This window comes from Leucopleurus acutus (assembly GCF_964270905.1).
Source record: "Leucopleurus acutus genome assembly, chromosome: 3".
Taxonomy (NCBI): Eukaryota; Metazoa; Chordata; class Mammalia; order Artiodactyla; family Delphinidae; genus Leucopleurus; species Leucopleurus acutus.
The window spans coordinates 3,797,870-3,819,092 of record NC_139145.1 but is presented as its reverse complement, the minus strand read 5'-3'; the positions used below and the strand labels follow the sequence as shown (position 1 = coordinate 3,819,092).

At 52.0% G+C, this 21,223-nt stretch overlaps 1 protein-coding gene across 1 annotated transcript; it reads right to left on the bottom strand.

The window, feature by feature from the left end:
* Positions 1-17,275: 17,275 nt before the first annotated feature.
* On the bottom strand, positions 17,276-21,003 carry FEM1A (fem-1 homolog A). Its single transcript, XM_082836019.1, has one exon. The coding sequence runs from the start codon at positions 20,897-20,899 to the stop codon at positions 18,905-18,907; it is 1,995 nt and encodes a 664-aa protein (XP_082692145.1). The 5' UTR covers positions 20,900-21,003; the 3' UTR covers positions 17,276-18,904.
* Positions 21,004-21,223: the final 220 nt, after the last annotated feature.

The window sequence follows — 21,223 nt, the reverse complement described above, 5'->3', positions numbered from 1 at the left end:
ACTTCAGAAGAAATAAACTGGGCATGCACAGTGATGGGGGTGCCTCAGGAGGAAGAACTTTGGCCCAGGTGGCCAGGAAGGCCTCTCTGAGGAGGTGGCATTAGAGCCGATACCTGGAGGAAAAGCTTGGGAAGGAAGGGTTAGATCTTCTGGGCAGAGGAAACAGGCAGTGCAAAGGCCCTGGGGCAGGACCGTGCCTGCGTTGTTGCATGAACAGCAAAGATGGGCAGAGTGAGTGAGGAGGAGAGAGGGTGGTGAGGACCGGGAGGGGGAGGGGACGGGGCAGGTCGTGCAGGGCCTTGTGGGTCTCAGGGAGGACTTGGGCTTTTACCCCCAGGGAGGTGGGACCATGGAGGGCTGTGGGCAGAGGAGGGGCGGGGCCTGACTCAGGTGTTCATGGGCGACCTCTGGCCGGGGCGGGGAGGGCAGACTGGGGAGCAAGGGTGGAAGCTGGGAGCCCAGAGGGGACTGGTCCAGGCCAGTGAGGATGGGGGCTGGACCGGGTGGAGGCAGAGGAGGGAGAAGTGGGCCCATTCAGAATGTGAGCCCCTATTTCATCCCTGAGATGTTGTGAGTCGCAAGTCACAGCCCTTTTCCGGGCCTCATCTTTCTCACCTGTACCATGGACATAGTGACCTCCAGTCTGGAACTCCAGTACCTACATGTCCCTGTGTCAACCCAGTGTATTTATCTATTTTTATAAATTTATTTATTTATTTATTTTAAATTTTTGGCTGCATTGGGTCTTCGTTGCCGCACATGGGCTTTCTCTAGTTGCGGCGAGCGGGGGCTACTCTTCATTGCAGTGCACAGGCTTCTCATTGCGGTGGCTTCTCTTGTTGCAGAGCATAGGCTCTAGGCGTTCAGTAGTTGTGGCTCGTGAGCTCTAGAGCACAGGCTCAGTAATTGTGGCGCACGGGCTTAGTTGCTCCGTGGCATGTGGGATCTTCCTGGACCAGGGTTCAAACCCGTGTCCCCTGCATTGGCAGGCATATTCTTTCTTAACCACTGTACCACCAGAGAAGTCCCCAACCCCGTATATTTAAAGGATGATCATTTTGAAATCCCTGGGCTAAGGTCTTTACGTGCTGGATGAACACACTTAATCCTCTCAACAGCCCCAGGAGCTAGAAACAATGCTCCCAATTTACAGATGAGGAAACTGAGGCCAGGAGGGGTGACGTCATTTATCCAAGGTCACACAGCTTATAAGTAGCCTTCTGGGGCAGGAGAAGGAGCCAGGCATCTCTCTACTGGATTCTAGCCCATATGGAGACTCTCCAGCCTGTTAATTTATGACCTCCGTTTTTTATTTTTATTTTATTTTATTTTTTGGCTGTGCTGCACAGCATGTGGGATCTTAGTTCCCCAACCAGGGATCAAACCGGTGCCCCCTGCACTGGAAGTGCAGAGTCTTAACCACTGGACTGCCAGGGAAGTCCCTAGATTTTAAAAATTCTTTGAAATATTCCTGTTCATTTTGTTACTTGTTAATTTGTGGCTTCTCCACTACACCCTGCCTACCCTGAGAGAGCTGGGGGCCCATGTGTCTTGGTCACTGCAGTATTTTCAGAACCCAGCACAGGATGTGGCACACAATAACTGTTCAGTAAAGTAAATCCTTCTGACAAACAATTAGTGAGCACCTACTGTGTGTAGAACATGCTGGGTGCCCTGGACACAGAGCTGGTCCCTGCCCCCATGGAGCTCACTGGGCAGTGAGTGGAGAGGACATGGATTTCTCCATCCATTTAGCCAACCAACATTTATTGAGCTCCTACTGTGTGCAGGCCCTTGGGCACAGGGATGACTGAGTAGTCACCCTCTCAGGTGACCTGAGACACCCCCATTCTGTCCTCTCAGGGCTCACTGTCCAGTGCCAGAGACAGAATTATGAGGAGATCAGGCCTGTGATGAAGTGTAGGGGGCTGTGGAGGCCCAAAGGGGACCCTTGACCAGCCTTGGGGGAATTAAGAGAATCTTCTGGAAGGAGGAAGTAAGCTGACACCAGAGGCCTAAGTCGGAATGAGCCATTGGTGGGGAAAAGTGTCCCTGGGGATGGGCACAGCATGGGCAAAGGCCTGGAGGGGAGACCACGTAGGGAAGGGCAACTTCACACACGGCCACAATTCCTGCTGCCCCAGCGCCCCCTGGTGGCAGCCACCACCGCGGAGGCCAGCCTACCCCACATGGCCCCGTGGGCCTGGGTTATTTCCTGGAGAAGTCCCATGCCCCCTCTTGGCCAAACAGCCTTAAAGAAAAATAGGGGGAAATTTTTGGAAAAGTTTCCCCTTTTTTCTTTATATATTTTAGATTGTGACCTTTTTTTTCTTGGCCACGAGGCATGGCACCTGGGATCTTAATTCCCTGACCAGGGATGGAACCCGGGCCCTTGGCAATGGGAGCACAGAGTTCCTACCACTAGACCACCAAGGAATGCCCTAAAATCTGTTTTAAATTGCACTTCTCCAATCCTCTCCTCTGCTCTGACTTACGTTATATAAGATAATAATAATAACAAGCACAAACACTTCGATAAAACTTACTATGGGCCAAGGATTGCTCTAAGAGCTTTAGTGCAATCCTTACCACATCCTTACAATACCCTTAAGAGGTGGATTTCATTATTCCCATTTTACATATGAGGAAACAGTCTCAGAGAGGTTAAGTAATCTGGCCAAGGTCACACAGCCTATAAGGAACAGAGATTCTAATGAAGAATATAACATGAATTTTTTTTGTTATGAGAATTATGTTATTTTTTAAGTGTACACTTCAGTGGTTTTTAGTATATTTCACTATATTGTGCAATCATCACCACTATGTAATTCCAGAACATTATCATCACTCCAAAAAGAAGCCAAGTCCCCATTAGCAGTCACTGGGCATTCCCCTCCTCAGCCCCTGGCAATCACAAATCTGCTTTCTGTCTCTGTGGATTTGCCCATTCTGGACGTTTCATATAAATGGGATCACACACTATGTGGCCTTTGGCGTCTGGCTTCTTTTATTCAGCAGAACATAAACTTGCATTCCTAGGCCACTCCCATTATCGGGAGCACTGGTCACCACTCTGTGTGTCCTCATTCTTTTTCATGGCTGCATAGTATTCCACCTCCAGAGAGCCCCTTCATAACCAGTATGAGAAACACCCTTGGAACCTGCATTGCTAGAGCAGAGGGGTGCCTAGGGGTCAGTTAGGCAATCCACTGCAAAGCAGAACAAAACTATGAGGAATCCTACTTTTATTTTTATTTTCTGGTTGCACCATATATACCTGGTGTGCCCAGGCTCTCGGGTCAGTGAGATTATCAATCAACAAACACACATCTGCAAACACATGGGCAGAGTTGTTTGCCAGGGTGCTGGTGTGGAGGTTTGCAGATGGCCCGCGATGAGGCAGTGAGCGTCTGTTTATTCTCTTTCTTCTAGAAGCATCTGCTTCCTACCAGGGCCTGGCGCTTGTGCTGGGCCTTTGCCAGGGGTCGTTGTGACACTGGAGCTCAAGGTTACCCTGACCCAGACCCCGGCCAGGCAGGGCCTCGGGAAACTGAAAGTCCAGTGGAGCCAGAAGGAGGAAGTTTCTGCAGGCTCTGCAGCCGACACCCACCTCCACCCCCTACTCCTCTGCCCATGCTAATAAAGGGCCTCCTGAAAGGTAGGGTCAGCCCTGAGAAGGGCCAGTGTGGGATTTTTCCTGCAGTGTTTGTTCCAGTATCAGCCCTCTTTCCTCCCAAGGCTGCAGAAACTGCCCTGGTCAAGGTCATGGGTACCTTTGAGTTGTTAAGTCCAGAGGTCACTTCTCTGTCCTCTTCCCCCTCTCAGAGGCGTCTGACCGGGCCAGTCGGCCTCCTTCTAAGAACTGCATTGTCACATGGTCCCCGGGCCCCATACTCCTCCTCCCTCCCGCCTCGCTCTCCCTCCCACCCACTTACCCACCCACCCACCCATCCCCCACCTCTCCCGGACCCCGTCGGGCTTCTCCCCTACCCCACCCCACCCCTCCCTGGCGGCCTCGTCTATGCCCTCAGCCCTGTCTCCAGCTCGGACCTCCTCTGAGCTCCAGACTCAGGGTGCAGCTGCCCCTCTACGTCTCCACTTGGAGGGTTCACGGGGGTCTCACACTCAACACCGCCACGCGGTGTCTGACCATCCTCGCTAACCTGCTCCTCCCACGTCTCATCTTTGCTGACAGAAGCTCCGTACTGGCAGTTGCTCGGCGAGAACCTGGGAGTCACCCTAGACTGACCTGTCAGCCAGTCCTCCTGCTTCTGCGTTCAAAAAACTGTGCAGAACCCACCCACTTCTCTCCCCTCCTCTGCCCCCACCTGGACCAGCGCTGTCACCTTCACCCTGGTCCCTGGGCTCCCATCCTCGTCCCCACAGCCTGTCCTCCCTGAAGCAGCCACCAGAGGGAGACCGTGAGCATCTGAGTCAGGCCCCGCCCCCTCCTCTGCCCAAGGCTCTCCAGGGCTCCCACCTCTTTTTTTTTTTTTGCGGTACAGGCTCAGCGGCCATGGCTCACGGGCCCAGCCGCTTCGTGGCATGTGGGATCCTCCCGGACCGGGGCACGAACCCGTGTCCCCTGCATCGGCAGGCGGACTCTCAACCACTGCGCCACCAGGGAAGCCCGCTTCCACCTCTTTTGCGGTAAAAGTCCAAGTCATCCCTGTGGCCCACAAGGCCCTGCACGACCTGCCCCGTCCCCTCCCTGCCCTCACCTCCTCCCTCTCTCCCCCTCGCTCACTCTGCTCCAGACACATGGGCCTCCTCGCTGTTCTTCCAACACTCCAGGCATGGTTCTGCCTCAGGGCCTTTGCACGTGCTGTGCCCGCTGCATGGTGTCTTTCCTCCAGATTCCTCCATAGCTCCCTCTCTCACTTCCTCCAGATCTTTGCTCAAATGTCGTTCTCTCAAGGGAGGCTTCTTTGAGCCCCCATTTAAAATTCATTTACAGTAGCACCCAGCAATCCCCCTGACTCTGCTTTATTTTTTTATCTTTTTTAAGATTCATTTATTTCTTTGTTTCATTGGTTGGTTGTTCTGGGTCTTAATTGGGGCACGTGGGTTCCTTTGTTGTGGCAGGTGGGCTCCTTAGTTGCAGCATGCAAACTCTTAGTTGTGGCATGCATGTAGGATCTAGTTCCTTGACCAGGGATCGAACCCAGGCCCCCTGCATTGGGACCGCGGAGTCTTATCCACTGCGCCACCAGGGAAGTCCTGCTCTATTGTTTCATAACACTTAGCACTTTTGGACAAATATAAGTCACTTATTCATTGCACACTTTGTTATTGGCCTTCTTTGCGAGGACACGAATTTTGTCTGACTTCACTGCTGGATCTTGGGACTGGCACACAGTAGGCGCTCAATAAATGAACAGGCATACCTTGTTGTATTGTGTGTCACTTTATTGCCCTCTGCAGATATTGCATTTTTTCCATATTGAAGGTCTGTGGCAACTCTGTGTCCAGCAAGTCTATCGGCGCCATTTTTCCAACAGCATTTGCTGCCTTCGTATCTCTGTGTCACATTTTGGTAATCCTTGCAAAATTTCAAACATTGTCATTGTGAATATATTTGCTACGATGATCTGTGATCAGTGTTCTTTGACATTACTATTGTAATTGTTTTGGGGCACCATGTAAGATGGTGAACTTAATTGATAAATGTGGTGTGTTCTGACCGCCCCACCCACTGGGTGTTCCCCCATCTCTCCCCATCTCCTTGGGCCTCCTTATCCCCTGAGACACAACCATACTGAAATTAGATCAGTTAGTAACCCTACAATGGCCTCTAGGTATTCCAGTGAAAGGAGGAATCGCACGTTTCTTTAAATCAAAAGCTAGAAATGAGGGACTTCCCTGGTAGCGCAGTGGTTAAGAATCTGCCTGCCAATGCAGGGGACATGGGTTCGATCCCTGGTCCGGGAAGATCCCACATGCCGCGGAGCAACTAAGCCCATGCGCCACAACTACTGAGCTCGCAAGCCACAACTACTGAAGCCCGCGTGCCTAGGGCCCGCGCACCGCAGTGAAGAGTAGCCCCCGCTCGCCGCAGCTAGAGAAAGCCCGCGGGCAGCAGTGAAGCCCCAAAATAAATAAATAAATTTTTTAAAAGAGCTAGAAATGATTAATCTTAGTGAGGAAGGCATGTCGAAAGCTGAGACAGGCCAACAGCTGGGCCTCTTGCTACAAATAATTAGCCAAGCAGTGAATGTAAAGGAAATGTTCCTGAAGGAAATTAAAAGTGCTACTCCAGTGAACACGTGAACGATAACAGAGTGAAAGAGCCTCCCTGCTGATAGGGTGGAAGTTTTTGTGGTCTGGATAGAAGATCAAACCAGCCAGAACATTCCGTTAAGTCAAAGCCTCATCCAGCGCAAGGCCCTAACTCTCTTCAGTCCTTTGAAGGCTGAGAGAGGTGAGGAAGCTGCAGAAAAAAGTGTGAGGCCAGCCGAGCTGTGTTCATGAGGTTTAAGGAAAGAAGCCGTTTCCATGACATCAAAGTGCAAGGGGAAGCAGCAAGTGCTGGTGTAGAAGCTGCAGCAAGTTCTCCAGGAGATCTAGTTAAGACCATTCAGGAAGGTGGCTACACTAAGCAGATGTTCAGTGTGGATAAAACAGCCTTCTATTATTGGAAGAAGATGTCATCTAGGACTTTCATAGCTAGACAGGAGAAGTCAATGCCTGGCTTCCAAGCTTCAAAGGTCAGGCTGGCTCTCTTGTTAGGGGCTAATGCAGCTGGTGACTTTCAGTTGAAGCCAATGCTCATTTACCATTCCCCACATCCTAGGGCCCTTCAGAATTATGCCCAATCTACTCTACCTGTGCTCTGTAAATAGAACAACAAAGCCTGGATGACAGGATATCTGTTGACAGCGTGGTTTACTAAGTATTTTAAGCCCACTGTGGAGACCTACTGAAATGCAGCAGGACCCTGTGGTCCCTCCCCCCACCCCTACTCCCCGCCCTGTCCTCAGCCTGCCTTTGTCTGTGGAAAAACTTTAGCCAAAGAATAAGCTTATTCAGAGAAGTGAGAAGTTGCAGAAACAAAGGAAAACAGTCCAACAAGACTAACTAATAATAGTCATTAAGCATAGTTAAGGACTTTTAGTTCCTTCTCAAGGGCTGTAGATAATATTTTGAGCCCTATCCCGTGAGCTGTCTTGTAGAGACTGAAACTCCCACCAGGTGGAAGAAGTTAACTACATGATGACCAGACTGTGGCCATGACATAAGCTGCCACAGTTCCAAGAATTAGCCTCAAGGAAATGGGAAAAAACCGACCCTGGAACTGAAGATTAACTGTACTTAAAATAATCAAGATGATACTGATCAGACCACCGCATGATCAGTTTCAAGATGCCTGTCAGAGCTGCCTGTGCTGTTTCTGCATCTAGCCCCCTCCTTCCATCTATAAAAGCTCTTGCCCACTGATTGTCAGTGGGGGGCGAGTTGGCCTTTGGACAGTTGCCCCCACCCACCCCCGCACCGTGGTTGCCAGTATCCGAAATAAAGCAAACTTTCCTTTCCACCAAACATGCCTCTTTATTGGCTTTTGAGCTGCAAGCAGCCAGACCCCACTTTTGGTTACACTACAGCTCAGAGAAAAGGGTTCGTTTCAAAATATAACTGCTCATCGACAATGCACCTGGTCACCCAAGAGCTCTGACGGTGACGGACAATGAGATTCTTGTTGTTTTCATGCTTGCTGACTCAATATAGGGAAGAAACTTTGTACTCTATTACAAGTTAATCACTAAAGGGATGTTGCCTGTAAGCTTAAATGATACATAATGGCCCATCTCTGGGAAGCCGGTCTCCCAGGAGCATTCATTTAAAACACCTTAGTTCAGATCGCAGGAAACCTCCTGACCAGGTCCACCTGTGAGTGGCTGCAGGCAGGAAGAAATTAACACAACCCAGAACCAGAACTTTACCCCCGCCCCTTCTAGTATAAAAGCACCCAGAATTCTAACTCGGGGAAGGTGGTTCTTCGGGACACTAGTCCACCATCTTCTCCGTCTGCTGGCTTTCCGAGTAAGATGGCTATTCCCTTCCCCAGCACCTCATCTCTTGATTTATTTGCCTGTCGTACAGCACGCAGCACAAGCTTGGATTCGGTAACAAAACAACACCCATGCTGCAGCCAATGGAGCAAGGGGTCATTAACACTTTCATGTCTTATTCTTTAAGAAATTCATTTTTGGGAATTCCCTGAAGTCCAGTGGTTAGGACTCCGCACTTTCATTGCCCGCGGGTTTGATCCCTGGTCAGGAAACTAAGATCCCACAAGACGGGCGGTGCAGACAAAACAAAAGGAAAAAAAAAAAAAAGAAGTACATTTCGAAAGGCTACAGCTGCCATGGACGGTGATTCCTCTGATGAATCTGGGCAAAATCAACTGAAAACCTTCTGGAAAGGACTGACCATTCTAGATGCCATGAAGACCATTCGTGATTCATGGGAAGAGGTTAGAGTATCAACATCAACAGGAATTTGGGAGAAGTTGGTGCCAACCCTCATGGATGACTTTGAGGGGTTCAAAACTTCAGTGGAGGAAGTCACTGCAGATGCTGTGGAAACAGCAAGAGAACTAGAATTAGAAGTGGAGTCTGAAGATGGGACAACTGCTGAAATCTCAGGATAAAACTTTCACAGGTGAGGAGTTGCTTCTTATGGATGAGCAAAGAGAGTGGTTTCCGGAGATGGAAGCTACCCCTGGTGAAGACGCTGTGACGATTGTTGCAATGACAACAAAGGATTTAGGATATGACAGAAACTTAGTTGATAAAGCAGCGGCAGGGTTTGAGGGGATTGACTTCAGTTTTGAAAGTTCTGCTGCAGGTAAAATGCTATCAAATAGCACAGCACGCTACAGAGAAATGGTTCATAAAAGGAAGGGTCGGGGGCTTCCCTGGTGGCACAGTGGTTGGGAGTCCGCCTGCCGATGCAGGGGACGCGGGTTCGTGCCCCGGTCCGGGAGGATCCCACATGCCGCGGAGCGGCTGGGCCCGTGAGCCATGGCCGCTGAGCCTGCGCGTCCGGAGCCTGCGCTCCGCAGCGGGAGAGGCCACGGCAGTGAGAGGCCCGCGTACCGCAAAAAAAAAGGAAGAGTCAATTGATGCAGCAAAGTTCACTGTTGTCTTATTTTAAGAAATCGCGGCAGCCACCCCAGCCGTCAGCAACCATCACCCTGATCAGTCAGCAGCCATAGAGGCCAGACCCTCCACCAGCAAAAAGATTACGACTTGCTGAAGGCGTAATGATTAGCATTTTTTAGCAAGAATGTACTTTGTTTTTTCTTTTTTTTTCTTTTTTTTGCGGTCCGCGGGCCTCTCACTGTTGTGGCGTCTCCCGTGGCGGAGCACAGGCTCCGGACGCGCAGGCTCAGCGGCCATGGCTCCCGGGCCCAGCCGCTCCGCGGCATGTGGGATCCTCCCGGACCGGGGCACGAACCCGTGTCCCCTGCCTCGGCAAGCGGACTCTCAACCACTGCGCCACCAGGGAAGCCCAGGTATGTACATTTTTAAAAGACATAATGCTGTGGTACACTTAGACTACAGTGTAGCGTAAACATAATTTATATGCACTGGGAAACCCCAAAATTCATGTCACTCACTTTATTCCGATATTCACTTTATTGCCATGGACTGGACCTGAACCCAGTGTATCTCTGAGGTCTGCCTGAATCTGAATTATCGCATAAGTCTGTTTTTATCTTTAAAACAACCTCTTTTTTAAATTATTTATTTATTTTTATTGGAGTATGGTTGCTTTACAGTGTGTTATTTTCTGGTGTACAGCAAAGTGATTCAGTTATGTATACGTATGTATATATATATATATTTCACATTCTTTTCCATTATGGTTTATTACAGAATATTGAATCTAGTTCCCTGTGCTATACAGTAGGTCCTTGTTGGTTATCTATTTTATATCTGCTAATCCCAAACTCCTAATTTATCCCTCCCCCACTCCCTTTCCCCTTTGGTAATCATAAATTTGTTTTCTATGTCTGTGAGTCTGTTTCTGTTTTGTAAATAAGTTCATTTGTATCATTTTTTTTAGATTCCACATATAAGCGGTATCATATGATATTTGTCTTTCTCTGTTTGACTTACTTCACTCAGTATGACAATCTCTAGGTCCAACCATGTTGCTGCAAATGGCACTATTTCATTCTTTTTCATGGCTGAGTAATATTCCATTGTGTGCATACATATATATATTTATTATTATTTATTTATTTATATATGACATCTTTATCCATTCATCTGTCGATGGATACTCAGGTTGCTTCCATGTCTTGACAATTGTAAATAGTGCTGCTGTAAACATTGGGGTGCATGTATCTTTTTGAATTAGCGTTTTCTCCATACATATGCCGAGGAGTGGGATTGCAGGATCATATGGTAGTTCTGTTTTTAGTTTTTTTAATTAATTAATTTATTTATTTATTTATTTTTGGGTGCGTTGGGTCTTCATTGCTGTGTGTGGGTTTTCTCTAGTTGCGGCGAGCAGGGTCTACTCTTCATTGCGGTGTAAGGGCTTCTCATTGTGCTGGCTTCTCTTGTTGCACAGCACGGTCTCTAGGTGTGCAGGCTTCCTTAGTTGTGGCACATGGGCTCAGTAGTTGTGGCTCGCAGGCTCTAGAGCGCAGGCTCAGTAGTTGTGGTGCACAGGCTTAGTTGCTCCGCAGCATGTGGGATCTTCCTGGACCAGGGCTTGAACCCGTGTGCCCTGAATTGGCAGGCGGATTCTTAACCACTGCACCACCACGGAAGCCCTGTTTTTAGTTTTTTTAAGGAACCTCCATACACTCGTCTACAGTAGCTGCACCAATTTATACTCCCACCAACAGTGTAGGAGGGTTCCCTTTTCTCCACACCCTCTCCAGCATTTGTTATTTGTAGACTTTTTAATGATGGCCATTCTGAACAGTGTGGGGTGATACCTCGTAGCTTTGATTTGCATTTCTCTAATAATTAGTGACGTTGAGCATCTTTTCATGTGCCTATTGGCCATCTGTATGTGTTCTTTGGAGAAATGTTTATTTAGGTCTTCTGCCCATTTTTCATTTGGGCTCTTTGTTTTTTTGTTATTGAGTTGTATGAGCTGTTTGTATATTTTGGAAATTAAGCCCTTGTCAGTCGCATGGTTTGCAAATATTTTCTTGCAGTCCCCACGTAGGTCGTCTTTTCGTTTTGTTTTGGTTTCCTTTGCTGTGCAAAACAACCTCTTGATTCCATGTTCCCTTCTTGCCTGTGGGTGAATGGTTCCATTCATTCATTCTGCCATCCACTCATTCATTTACTGAACAGTGTGTATTGACACCTACTGTATGCCAGGGACGGTTTCAAATCAGGGGACATACTGTTGATTAAAGCAGACCCTGTTCCTACCCTCTTGGGGCTCACAGATCCGTGGGGGAGACATTAGACTAGGCGGTTACAACCGAGGTGGTCCGGGGTGTGATGGGGGATGGTAGGGGGAGGGGAGAGCGGCTGTGGGAGGCTTCCTGGAAGGCATCACTCCAGGGAGAAAGGGTAGTCCAGGTGGGGAGGGGGGAGACACAGCCCAAGGGGTGGGAGGAGCCAGTGTGATCCCACCCTCGTGCAAGACCTGTCCCCCCACCTCCCCCAGAACAGGATGCTTCCTTTATTCGTGGGGACCCAGAAGATACTGCGATGAGCATTTGTTGCCACCAGGGGGCGCCGTCGGACAACAGTTCCTGCCTCTCCTCCTCCACCACCACCCACCCCCCACCCCGGGCTGGCGACGGCCTTCCTCCTAAGAGAGCCCAGAGGGGCAGGACCCCCAGAGAGTGCCAAGTTCCAGGCCATGCCAAAGGCCTCTCTCCCTGATTACAACCTCCGTAAATAACAACAACCGCAGCCGTATAAATATAAACACCATTAACTGGGTGTTTAGAAATCCTTCCGTCGAATGCTGTTGGGAACCAGAGCCCAGAGAGGGCAGACAACTGCCTTAGGTCACACAGCAAGTCCTACCCCTGCCTGGCCTACACAGTGTCTCCTCCCAACCCCAAATGCCCCTGGGTGGGGATCTTTATTTTTAACCTGGTCAGTGGACACCGCCTTTTTATAGCCCTGGGAGGCGCCCAGGGTTTCCAATTTCCAAAGGAAGTTTTTAAAAAAATTGTTCCCTTCCCAAGAAAAGGAACTGCCTGACCTCTCAGAGGGGCCTGGCCCAATCTCTTATTTTCCCTGAGGCTCCCCGGGGTCCCTCAGACCCCTCACCAGGTGCTATGCCCATTCCCACCCCTTGCTGGGTCTTAGAGTCCCCTTCTGTCATTTGGGGCCATCATGCTCTCTGGCAGCCTCCTGAGGATTCCCAAACTTTGCTTACCTGTCTAACTGTCCTCAGCATCTTTGCTGGCCATCTGCCCTCTTGTTTACTTAATTTCTTTCCTATTCATTGAGTCCTTTATTTTAAAAATATTTATGTATGTATTTATTTACTTTGGCTGCACTAGCTCTTAGTTGCGGCATGCAGGATCTAGTTCCCTGACCAGGGATCAAACCCGGGCCCCTTGCATTGGGAGCACGGAGTCTTACCCACTGGACCACCAGGGAAGTCCCTCCTTGAGTCCTTTAATATTTATCTTTAAAGAGGTTTAAAAAACAGCTCTTCCCCACCCCCCGCCCTGGAATTAGATACTGGTGATGGTTGCAAAACCTTGAGATTATACTAAAGCCACTATGTATGCTTTAAAATGATCAATTTTATCTCAGAAAAAGATTGTAAAAAATACGAACTCGTCTTTATTTTTAAACTTGGGTCATTTTCAGGATTAACATCTGTGAACTCACATGTTGGGAGCAGGGGGCCTAGCGATGCTTTGTTCCTCAAGACACATTCAAATAAATACATAACTACTTAAATTTTTTTAAAGCTCATCTGTGTATGGGACTTCCCTGGTGGTCCAGTGGGTAAGACTCTGCACTCCCAATGCAGGGGGCCAGGGTTCAATCCCTGGTTGGGGAACTAGATCCTGCATGCCGCAACTAAGACCCAGTACAGCCAAAATAAATAAATAATAAATAAATAAATATTTTTTAAAAGGCTGATCTGTGTATCATATGTATAAATGAGTGTGCAGGCAGTAGGTGCCTATAACTATGACAGCTACACTGAACATTTACTGTGTGCCAGGATGTTTTCAGGGGTAAACTCGTTTAATTCTTCATACAGTGCTGGTAGGAAGCTGCTACCATCAACACCATTTTACAGAGAGGAAACTGAGGCTCAGAGAGGGGAAGTGACATTCCCAAGGTCATGTGGCCTGTGTCCTAAAGCACCACGCCACACTGTCCAATGAGCATGTTCATTCTGAGTGAGGAAACTGGACTAAATCAGAGGATTGATTGCAAGGTGGTGCCCCCGGGGCAGAATCTGGAGCCCCACCTCATCTCCACCAGCACATGTGTTTCATTCAATTCTATTAAACTTTTTAAAGAACCAGCTTTTGGTTTCATTGGTTTTTCTCTATTGCTTGCCCATTTCTATTTTATTGATTTCCACTCTTTATTCTTTGGGCTTAATTTGTGCTGATTTTTCTAGCTTCCTAAGGTGAAACTTTAGATCAGGCATTGGCATGCTTTTGCTGTAAAGGGCTAAACAGTAAATATTTTAGGCTTTGGGGGCCAGATGGTCTCTGTTGCAATGCAATTCTGCCATTGCAGCATGAAAGCAGCCACAGGGAAGGTGTAAGCACAGGAGTGTGGCTGGACTTGGCCCATGGGCCATAGTTTGCGGATTTCGTTTTTCTTGTCATCTAGTGCAAGCATTTAAAGCTATACATTGTCCTCTAAGCACTGCTTTAGCTGCACTGCACACATTTTTTCATATGTTGTGTTGTATGCTCCATTCAAAGTATTTTCTAGTTTTGTTTGTGACTTCTTCGACTGAAGCTGGGTCAGAGCTGCCTACCTGCCAGCTCACTCACCTGTGTTACCTGCCTGCCCTGAGTGGTGGCTGAGTTTAAGGCTCTTTAGAAGTCAATGTTAAGCTACTTCAGCAACTCAAAGGCCTACCTTCCCTGGGACTGAAAGCCTTCTATTAGTCAACACATACTGATTGAGCTCCTACTATGTGCCAGGCATTTTCCTAAGTACCAGCTGTACAGTGGTGAATGAGGCAGCTACAGTAGGGTTCCCACTAGGCCCTAGAGTCACCCCGAGTCAGGAACTCTGCTCCATTTCTCCACAGCCCGTTAAACAGCCCCACCATCCATCTACTTCCTGGCTCTGGCCAAAAAACCTAGGAGTCATCTTAGACTTCTCTCCTTCCCCAAACCAATTCATCAAGTCTTGCCAGCCTTACTCCAAAATGGATCTGAAATCTGTTCACTTCTGTCCATCCCACGACCTCTCTCTAATCTGTTCCTCCAGCTGTAGCCAGTGATCTCAAGGCTTAAATCAGGCCATTGTCTCTCCTTGGTGTGAAACTCTGCCATTGCTGCCCATAGCCCTGAGAGTAAAACCCAAATTGCTCTTTAGGGCCTAAAGGCCCTGCACCATCTGCCTGTGTCCACCAGCTCCTCCTGCACTCCCCTCACTCACTCTGATCCAGCCACACAGGGTTCCTTGCTCTTCTTGGAACAAGTCACGTGAGTTCATTTATTCATTCAACAAATGCTTAATGAACTACTGTGAATCAGGCCCTCCTCTAGGTGCTGGGGACACAGTATGGAATGAGCTTGAGTAGTTGACATTCTAAGGAAGGGACATGATGAAAAAACAGGAAGGAAACAAAGAGAAAGATGATGAGGACTTCCTCGGCAGTCCAGTGGTTAAGACTTCATGCTTCCAATACAGGGCGTGCAGGTTCGATCCCTGGTCGGGGAACTAAGATCCCACGTGCTGCGTGGCATGGTCAAGAAATAAATAAAATAAAATAGAATTTTTTTTTTTTTAAAAGAAGATGATGACAGGTGTTAAGATTTTAAGGATTAAGAAGGAAGTACCCAGGAGGATGTGGTGGAGGCTGTCTGGGGCTGCGTTTTTAATGATGATCTGGGAGGGCTTCACAGAGGAGGTGACATCCGATGGAGACCTTTCCTTGATGGGCTTTTAATAGAAGACATCAGGACTCAGGTCGGGGGAGAGGGTTGCACTGGGGGATTTCAAATGTCCCGTCCGGTGTTGAGGGTCACTGTCTCTTTTGCAACCTACTAGAAACACAGGTGCTGGGGTCAGGGGAGGGAGCACTTCTCCCCCGCCTTGCAGGAGGGGTGGTGCTGCCTGTGTCTGGTCTGGGTCTTGCCTAACACATGTTGTGGCAACCACTGGGTGGAATCACCCTTTGTCCAGTCCTAACTGAATTTCCTGAAGGAATCCACACCCTCACCCTTTCTCCAGGGACACAGAGTTAGTGCTCTGCAGTGCCAGCCAAGTGCCACCTTCCCAGGGGCTGGTCATCTCAGCTTTTGGGCCTGTGATGTGAGCCCCTGAGCAGTGCTATCTTTAACCTCAGGCCGGGACGCTCTGCTCACTGTAAACACTGCTCAGATAACAGTCCTGGAATCCCACGGGGGCGACAGGCTCCGTGTATGGCAAAGCCATCGGGGCTGCTCCCAAGTGGTTGGGGGGGGACTGAAAGCCCCAGAGGCAAGAGGCATTCATTCATTCACTCACCACATGGGTCACTCAGTGGGGACCAACACAGACCCTCCCAGGGCTCCAGAAGGTCTGAGAAAGGCATTAACCAAGTAGACAAGCCAATGAGTAGAAAGAACTTCAGGCCCTGATTTCAGTTCTGCAGAGGCAGGAAGTGGGGTAGGGAGTGACAGTGAGTAGGGGCAGTGGCTCCCACTTGTGGGGTGGGCTGCACACTTTGACACCCTCCCTCTTGGGTCTCAGCCTTGACCCCAGTGAGCTCGGGCAAACGCCACTCCCTCTGAGCCCTGGTCTGCTCACCTATCAGCAAGGTGGGTCACCATCCTGGCTGTGTGGCCTTGGGCAGGCAACTGGCCTCTCTGAGCTTGTCTTGTCACTGGTAATGTGCAGGTAATCACTGACCCAGGCTGAGTCAGCCAGCACGACCCATTCCTGGGCTACTACGATTGGTCCAATTCCAGTGACCATCAGGACTGTGGCTGGCGTATGCCATTCTGCCGGCTGCCACGGCGGGACCCAGGAGGAAGCAGATCATTCCTAAACTCTGAGCTGCTGCATCAGTCCTCACTGGAAACCTGCCTGAGCTTTAAGATGGCTTTCTCTGGAGAGTCTCAGGCAAAAGTCACAATTCTCAGGTGTGAGTCTTTAAAGAAAGCACTTGGCCCAGATCGGTTTCCCTCTTTGGCGACTCCCGACAAATACAAGCTCTTAATAGCCTCAGTTTCCCCCATTTGCAAGATAGGAATAATGGTACTTATTTCCCAGGGCTGCTGTTGGCAGCCCACCCAAGCACACAGAATGGTGCCTGCCATCCAGTCAGGGCTCAATAAATGCTGCTGGTCTACATGTTTCCTGAGAGCATCTGCTGACTCAAAATCCACTCTTTCAGGGCAACAACCATATATTCACACCATAGCTGAGTGGGTGTTAGCTGGTAAGTGTGGTTGGGGCCCAGTGAAACCAGGAGTTGGAGAGACCACAGCGTGGTCTCCCCACTGTCCCAGGAGCTAAGGATGCAGGGGAGATGACTGGCCTCAGGTATAGCTGGCTCAATCCTCCCCCCGCCTCCAAGGGGGCTCGAACCCTGCCTGGCACACAGTGGGCCCTCAGGAAACACTCAATGACCCACCACCAGGGCACTGCTGTTGGGGAGGGTTGACACTGTGAATGTGGGAGAAAAACAATTTAACCAGCGAGACGGCAGGACAAAGGGAGGGGTAGGGGCACATCAACTTCATGCACAGACCTCCTGGGCCAGAGGGTCCATGGGCTCCATTGGGGGTCTCTGTGAAGCAGGGCTGAGCTAGGGGCCTTCCTGTTTCCTGAGCCCTTCCTCGCCTTTCCTGAAGGTCAAGCCCTCTTTTCTGTGGCAACCCTCCTGAAAAGCAGGGCTTTTGACTAAGTCAGTGGGTTTTTTTTTTTCCCCTGCAGTAATACATCTTCCTAATGCACTCTGACACAAAGCCCCAGGACACAAACCGAAACTCGGGTGGGAGCCATTAGCCTTTACGTGGACCTTCTACACCTGGTGGCACCCTCTCCCTGCCTTCTCCCCCATCTAGCCCGTGCGGGACTGCCAGGCAGCCCTCTCCCCATGTCATCCTTTTAACATCAGTAAGAGACTCGCAATGGACACTGCCTCGTTTCTTTATTCCGGCCTTTGGGAGGGACAGTGACAGCATTTCCCACCTTGACGGAAGGCGAAACCTGGTCTTTCCTTGTAAAGAAATAATGTCCTAACTAACACTGCAAATCCAAACGAGACCTAGGTCCCTCGGTGGGGCGGGACATCCAGGGACCCGGTGTGGCTTCTGGAGGCTTCCGTGTAGCTGCCCCTTGACAAGGCTGCGGGAGAGGCGCGGGGTGGGAACGACCTCTCTCCTGAGTCGGCGGGCAGCTGCTCCCGTCCTCTTCTGCTCTCCCAACATGCCAAGATCACTCTCCTGCTGGCAGCCGGGGCAGATGGAGGATGCCCCCGAGGGAATCTCGCTGGGGCGGGTTCTCTGGCAGGGGCGCTGGACGCCCCGAAGGATGGCAGACCGACTTTGTACCACCTTAGTTGGCAACCCACTCCCAGCATCCAGCGTCTCATCTAGCTGACTTAGTGGCTTAACGGTGTACTTGGCATTGTCTCAGGGTCACCTGGATCCAGTTCCCCAAGCAGCTAAAAAATGGCTACAGCCACTTGGGTTGCTCGCCACACACCTGTGCCCTCCAGTGTGATTTGTGAGGCAGAAGTGACCTGCAGTTTTAACTTGGAAATTGTGAAAACCAAAGCCCAAACCAACCACGCTAGCTCTTGCTGGGTGGGAAGCGGCCGGCAAGCCCTGCTCCTTCAGTGTTTGGCCGGCTCCTCGTTTGGAAAATTACTTCTCCTTCTAGGGTGAACGGGAAGTCGGGCGGCCCAAGTAAAAGGCAAACGAGTGAAGTGTTCAGAAAGGTACCGTCACCCTCGTTTTGGGGACTGATAGGCCGGGATGGCCCCTCCCTCCGTCAACTCTTCACACAACGAAGCTCACTCCTGCCGGCCGTGGCCATCTCGGGCACGACAAAACTCTCGCTGCGTCAAGTGAACTTAGCCCGACAAACCAAAATCTTACAAAAAAAAAAAAAAAAAGTATATGGCAGCAAAACCTCAGGACTCCTGAGCCACACCTGTAACCTGCCCGCTTAGTAAATAAACGGAACACCAAACCACAAAAGCTACGCAAAGGGCAGGCCGCCCCCCGCAGAGAGCCCGGCCCACAGCAGGGCGGAGGGAGCTGGTGCAAACGTGCTGTAGGGGGCGAGTCTCCCACTCCCCCTCCGCCCGGAGACCCCCAGTCCTAACACTGCACTGGGCGGCTGGGTCTATCCGGCCACGTAAGGGGCAGAGGCCTGACCCGACTCTCCGTTTCTTCTTGCGTTTCTAGCAAGGGAGGATGGCGATGGCTTCAATCCCTCTGCCTCCGGGTCAGAAGGAGACCCTCAGACCCTCAGAAACCCAGGCAGACAGGACTAAGGTGCGGGAGGTTGAGCGTCTTCTCCCTGTTGAGGATGGGCGCGCGCGCGGGCTCCTCGAGAAAGTCCTTTCTCCTAGCGCGTGATCCTGAAGGCTTCTAGCACCGACAGCTCGCTGACTCCTTTCCCCTCTCCCTGCGGAGAGGAGGGGGCCGTGGAGGCGGGAAAGCCCTTCCCCCATTCCAGCCACAGGAAGTGCTCCCCGGCGGGGCGGGGACAGATGCAGGTCCCGCCCCTCCCAGGTTCTCCTCTGGGCCCTGTTAGTGCAGCTCGATGAAAGCCTCCAGCTCCTCGGGGATGAAGCCCTTGTAGGGGATCTTGTTCTTGTCCAGGGCGCGGGCCGCAAGGCACTGCAGGGTCACGTAGTTGAAAGGCTGAATGGTGCTCTTGGCTAGCAGCTTCTCGTCCAGCAGCTCGTAGGCTGTCTTCTTGAAGGCGTTGGTGGCGTCCATGTGGGCCCCTGCCTCGATCAGGGCGTTCATGATCCCCGGGCAGTTGTTCTGCGCCGCGATGTGCAGCGGGGTGTTGTTGTCAAAGTCCCGGCTGTCTGGGTCGGCCCCGCAGTCGAGCAGCACCTTGACCACCTGGAGGGAGGGGAACCTGCCCACCGGGTAGCGGCCCACGTTCGTGGTCTCCGCGTCCACGGCCATGTGCAGAGGGGTGAAGCCGTTCTTGCCGCGGGGGGCGCACTTGAGCAGCCGGTAGACCTTCTGGTGCTTCAGGTGCTCCTGGTCAGGCGTGCACTCCACTTTCTCCAGCAGGTAGAGCAGGTGGAGGATGATGGCCAGGGCCTTGGTGAACTGGGCCGAGTCCCCGGGCTCCTTGGGCAGCTGCAGAGCCCGCTCCACTTCCCGGACTCCTTTGCACAGCACCCCCATGAGGTCTGCAAAGCCGACTGGCGTCCCCAGGCTGCCCTTGGCCGAGCGGTCCTGGAGCACGTAGGAGAAAAGTTCGGCAAAGGAGAGGAAGCTGCTGGCGGTCATGGGGCTCAGAGGCTCGAGGTTATTCTGCTGCATGTCTAGGGCATACTTCCACAAGCGGATGCAGCGCTCGAAGTTGCCTGAGTCGGCGTACACCGCACCCCGGTACCGAATATAGTAGGAAGTGTCTGGGTGGGAGGGACCCAGGATGCGCTCTCGGATCAACAAGGCCTGCATGCGCATCTCATCCGGGTCGGTGATAAGCGCCTCCAATTCCTCGGCGGTATTCACCTCCCTGGAATAGTCATAGGCGAGGACCAGCTGCGAGGGCTCGGGTTTGGGCAGATACGCGCCCCCCTGGTGACGAAGCTCCATGGCCCGTCTCCAGTGTTTCAGGGCCCCGAGCAGATCTCGCTTCTTATCCACGTAGGTGGCTCCCAGCAACTCCAAGGCTTCCACGGCGGCTTCCCGGCTGGTGGGGCAGCAGCTCTCGAACGATTCCTCACTCAGGGATTCCTCTGGGGAGGAGCTGCCGCAGCGGGCGCCCTGGGGCTGCGCGCACGCCACGCCGGCGGAGGGGCCTTCTCGGGCCAGCCCTGGCCTCGCTTCCTCCCCAGCGGGCTGCTCCTGGATGAGGTACTCCACGATGTTGGTATGGCCCGTCACGCTGGCCGCCAGCAGCGGGGTCATGCCGTAGCCGTCCCGTTCCATGCGGGCGTTGCACCCGAGCAGCAGCTGCAGGATCTCCAGGCTGCCGGACTCGGCGCAGTCGTGCAGGGCCGTGTTGCCTTTGGCGCTGCGCCGGTTCACCTGGGCGCCCTGCTCTAGCAGGTAGCGGGCGATCTCGCGGTGACCCTTGTAGCAGGAGATCATGAGGCACGTGTGACCGTGCCGGTTGGCCACCTCCAGGTCGGCCTGGTGCTCGCCCACCAAGTAGCGCACCACCTCCAGGTGCCCGTCGAAGCAGGCGGCGCGCAGGGGCGTCGAGTTGGTGCGCGTGGTGCGGTTCACCGAGGCCCCACGGCGCAGCAGGCTCCGCACCACGTCCAGGTGGCCGGCGGCCGAGGCGGCCCACAGCGGCGGAGCACCCTCGATGGTCTCGCCATCGAAGTGCACCGAGCCGCCCGCCTCCACGCTCGCGCCGCACCGGTCCACCAGGTACTCGACCACGTCCAAGTGGCCGTAACGGGCGGCGATGAGCAGCGGCGTCCCCCCGCTGGCCACCTCGCCCGTCAGCTCTTCCAGCTCCTCCCGGCTCCGGCCGCTGAGCAGCTTCTGAAGCAGCTGCAGCTTGCCGTCGCGGGCGGCGTTGTACACGGCGGTGTGGAGGTCCATGGTCCGAGCCTCCGCCAGGCCATGGGCCAGCCGCCGGGGTACTGGGGGACGGGGCGGGGGACAGCGGACTAGCGCCCGGAGGAACACGGGGCAACCTTCACCGTCTCCCCCGCCGCCATCTTAGGGGCTTCTGGGGCGGGACAAAATGGCTGCCGCGACCTGGTTCCATTGGAGGCTGGAAGGGTGCAGGGAAATGTAGTTCTCTAAGCCGGCACACTCCATGAAACAGAAAAGGAACGGTAAGGTATTAAAACTACAACTCCCCGAAGGCCGAGGGCCAGCGGCGGCGAAGTGGTATCACGATGCATGGCGGGAACGGCAGTT

Excerpts from the sequence above, each read along its gene's own strand:
- FEM1A (XM_082836019.1), bottom strand. The coding sequence starts at position 20,899 with ATGGACCTCCACACCGCCGTGTACAACGCCGCCCGCGACGGCAAGCTG.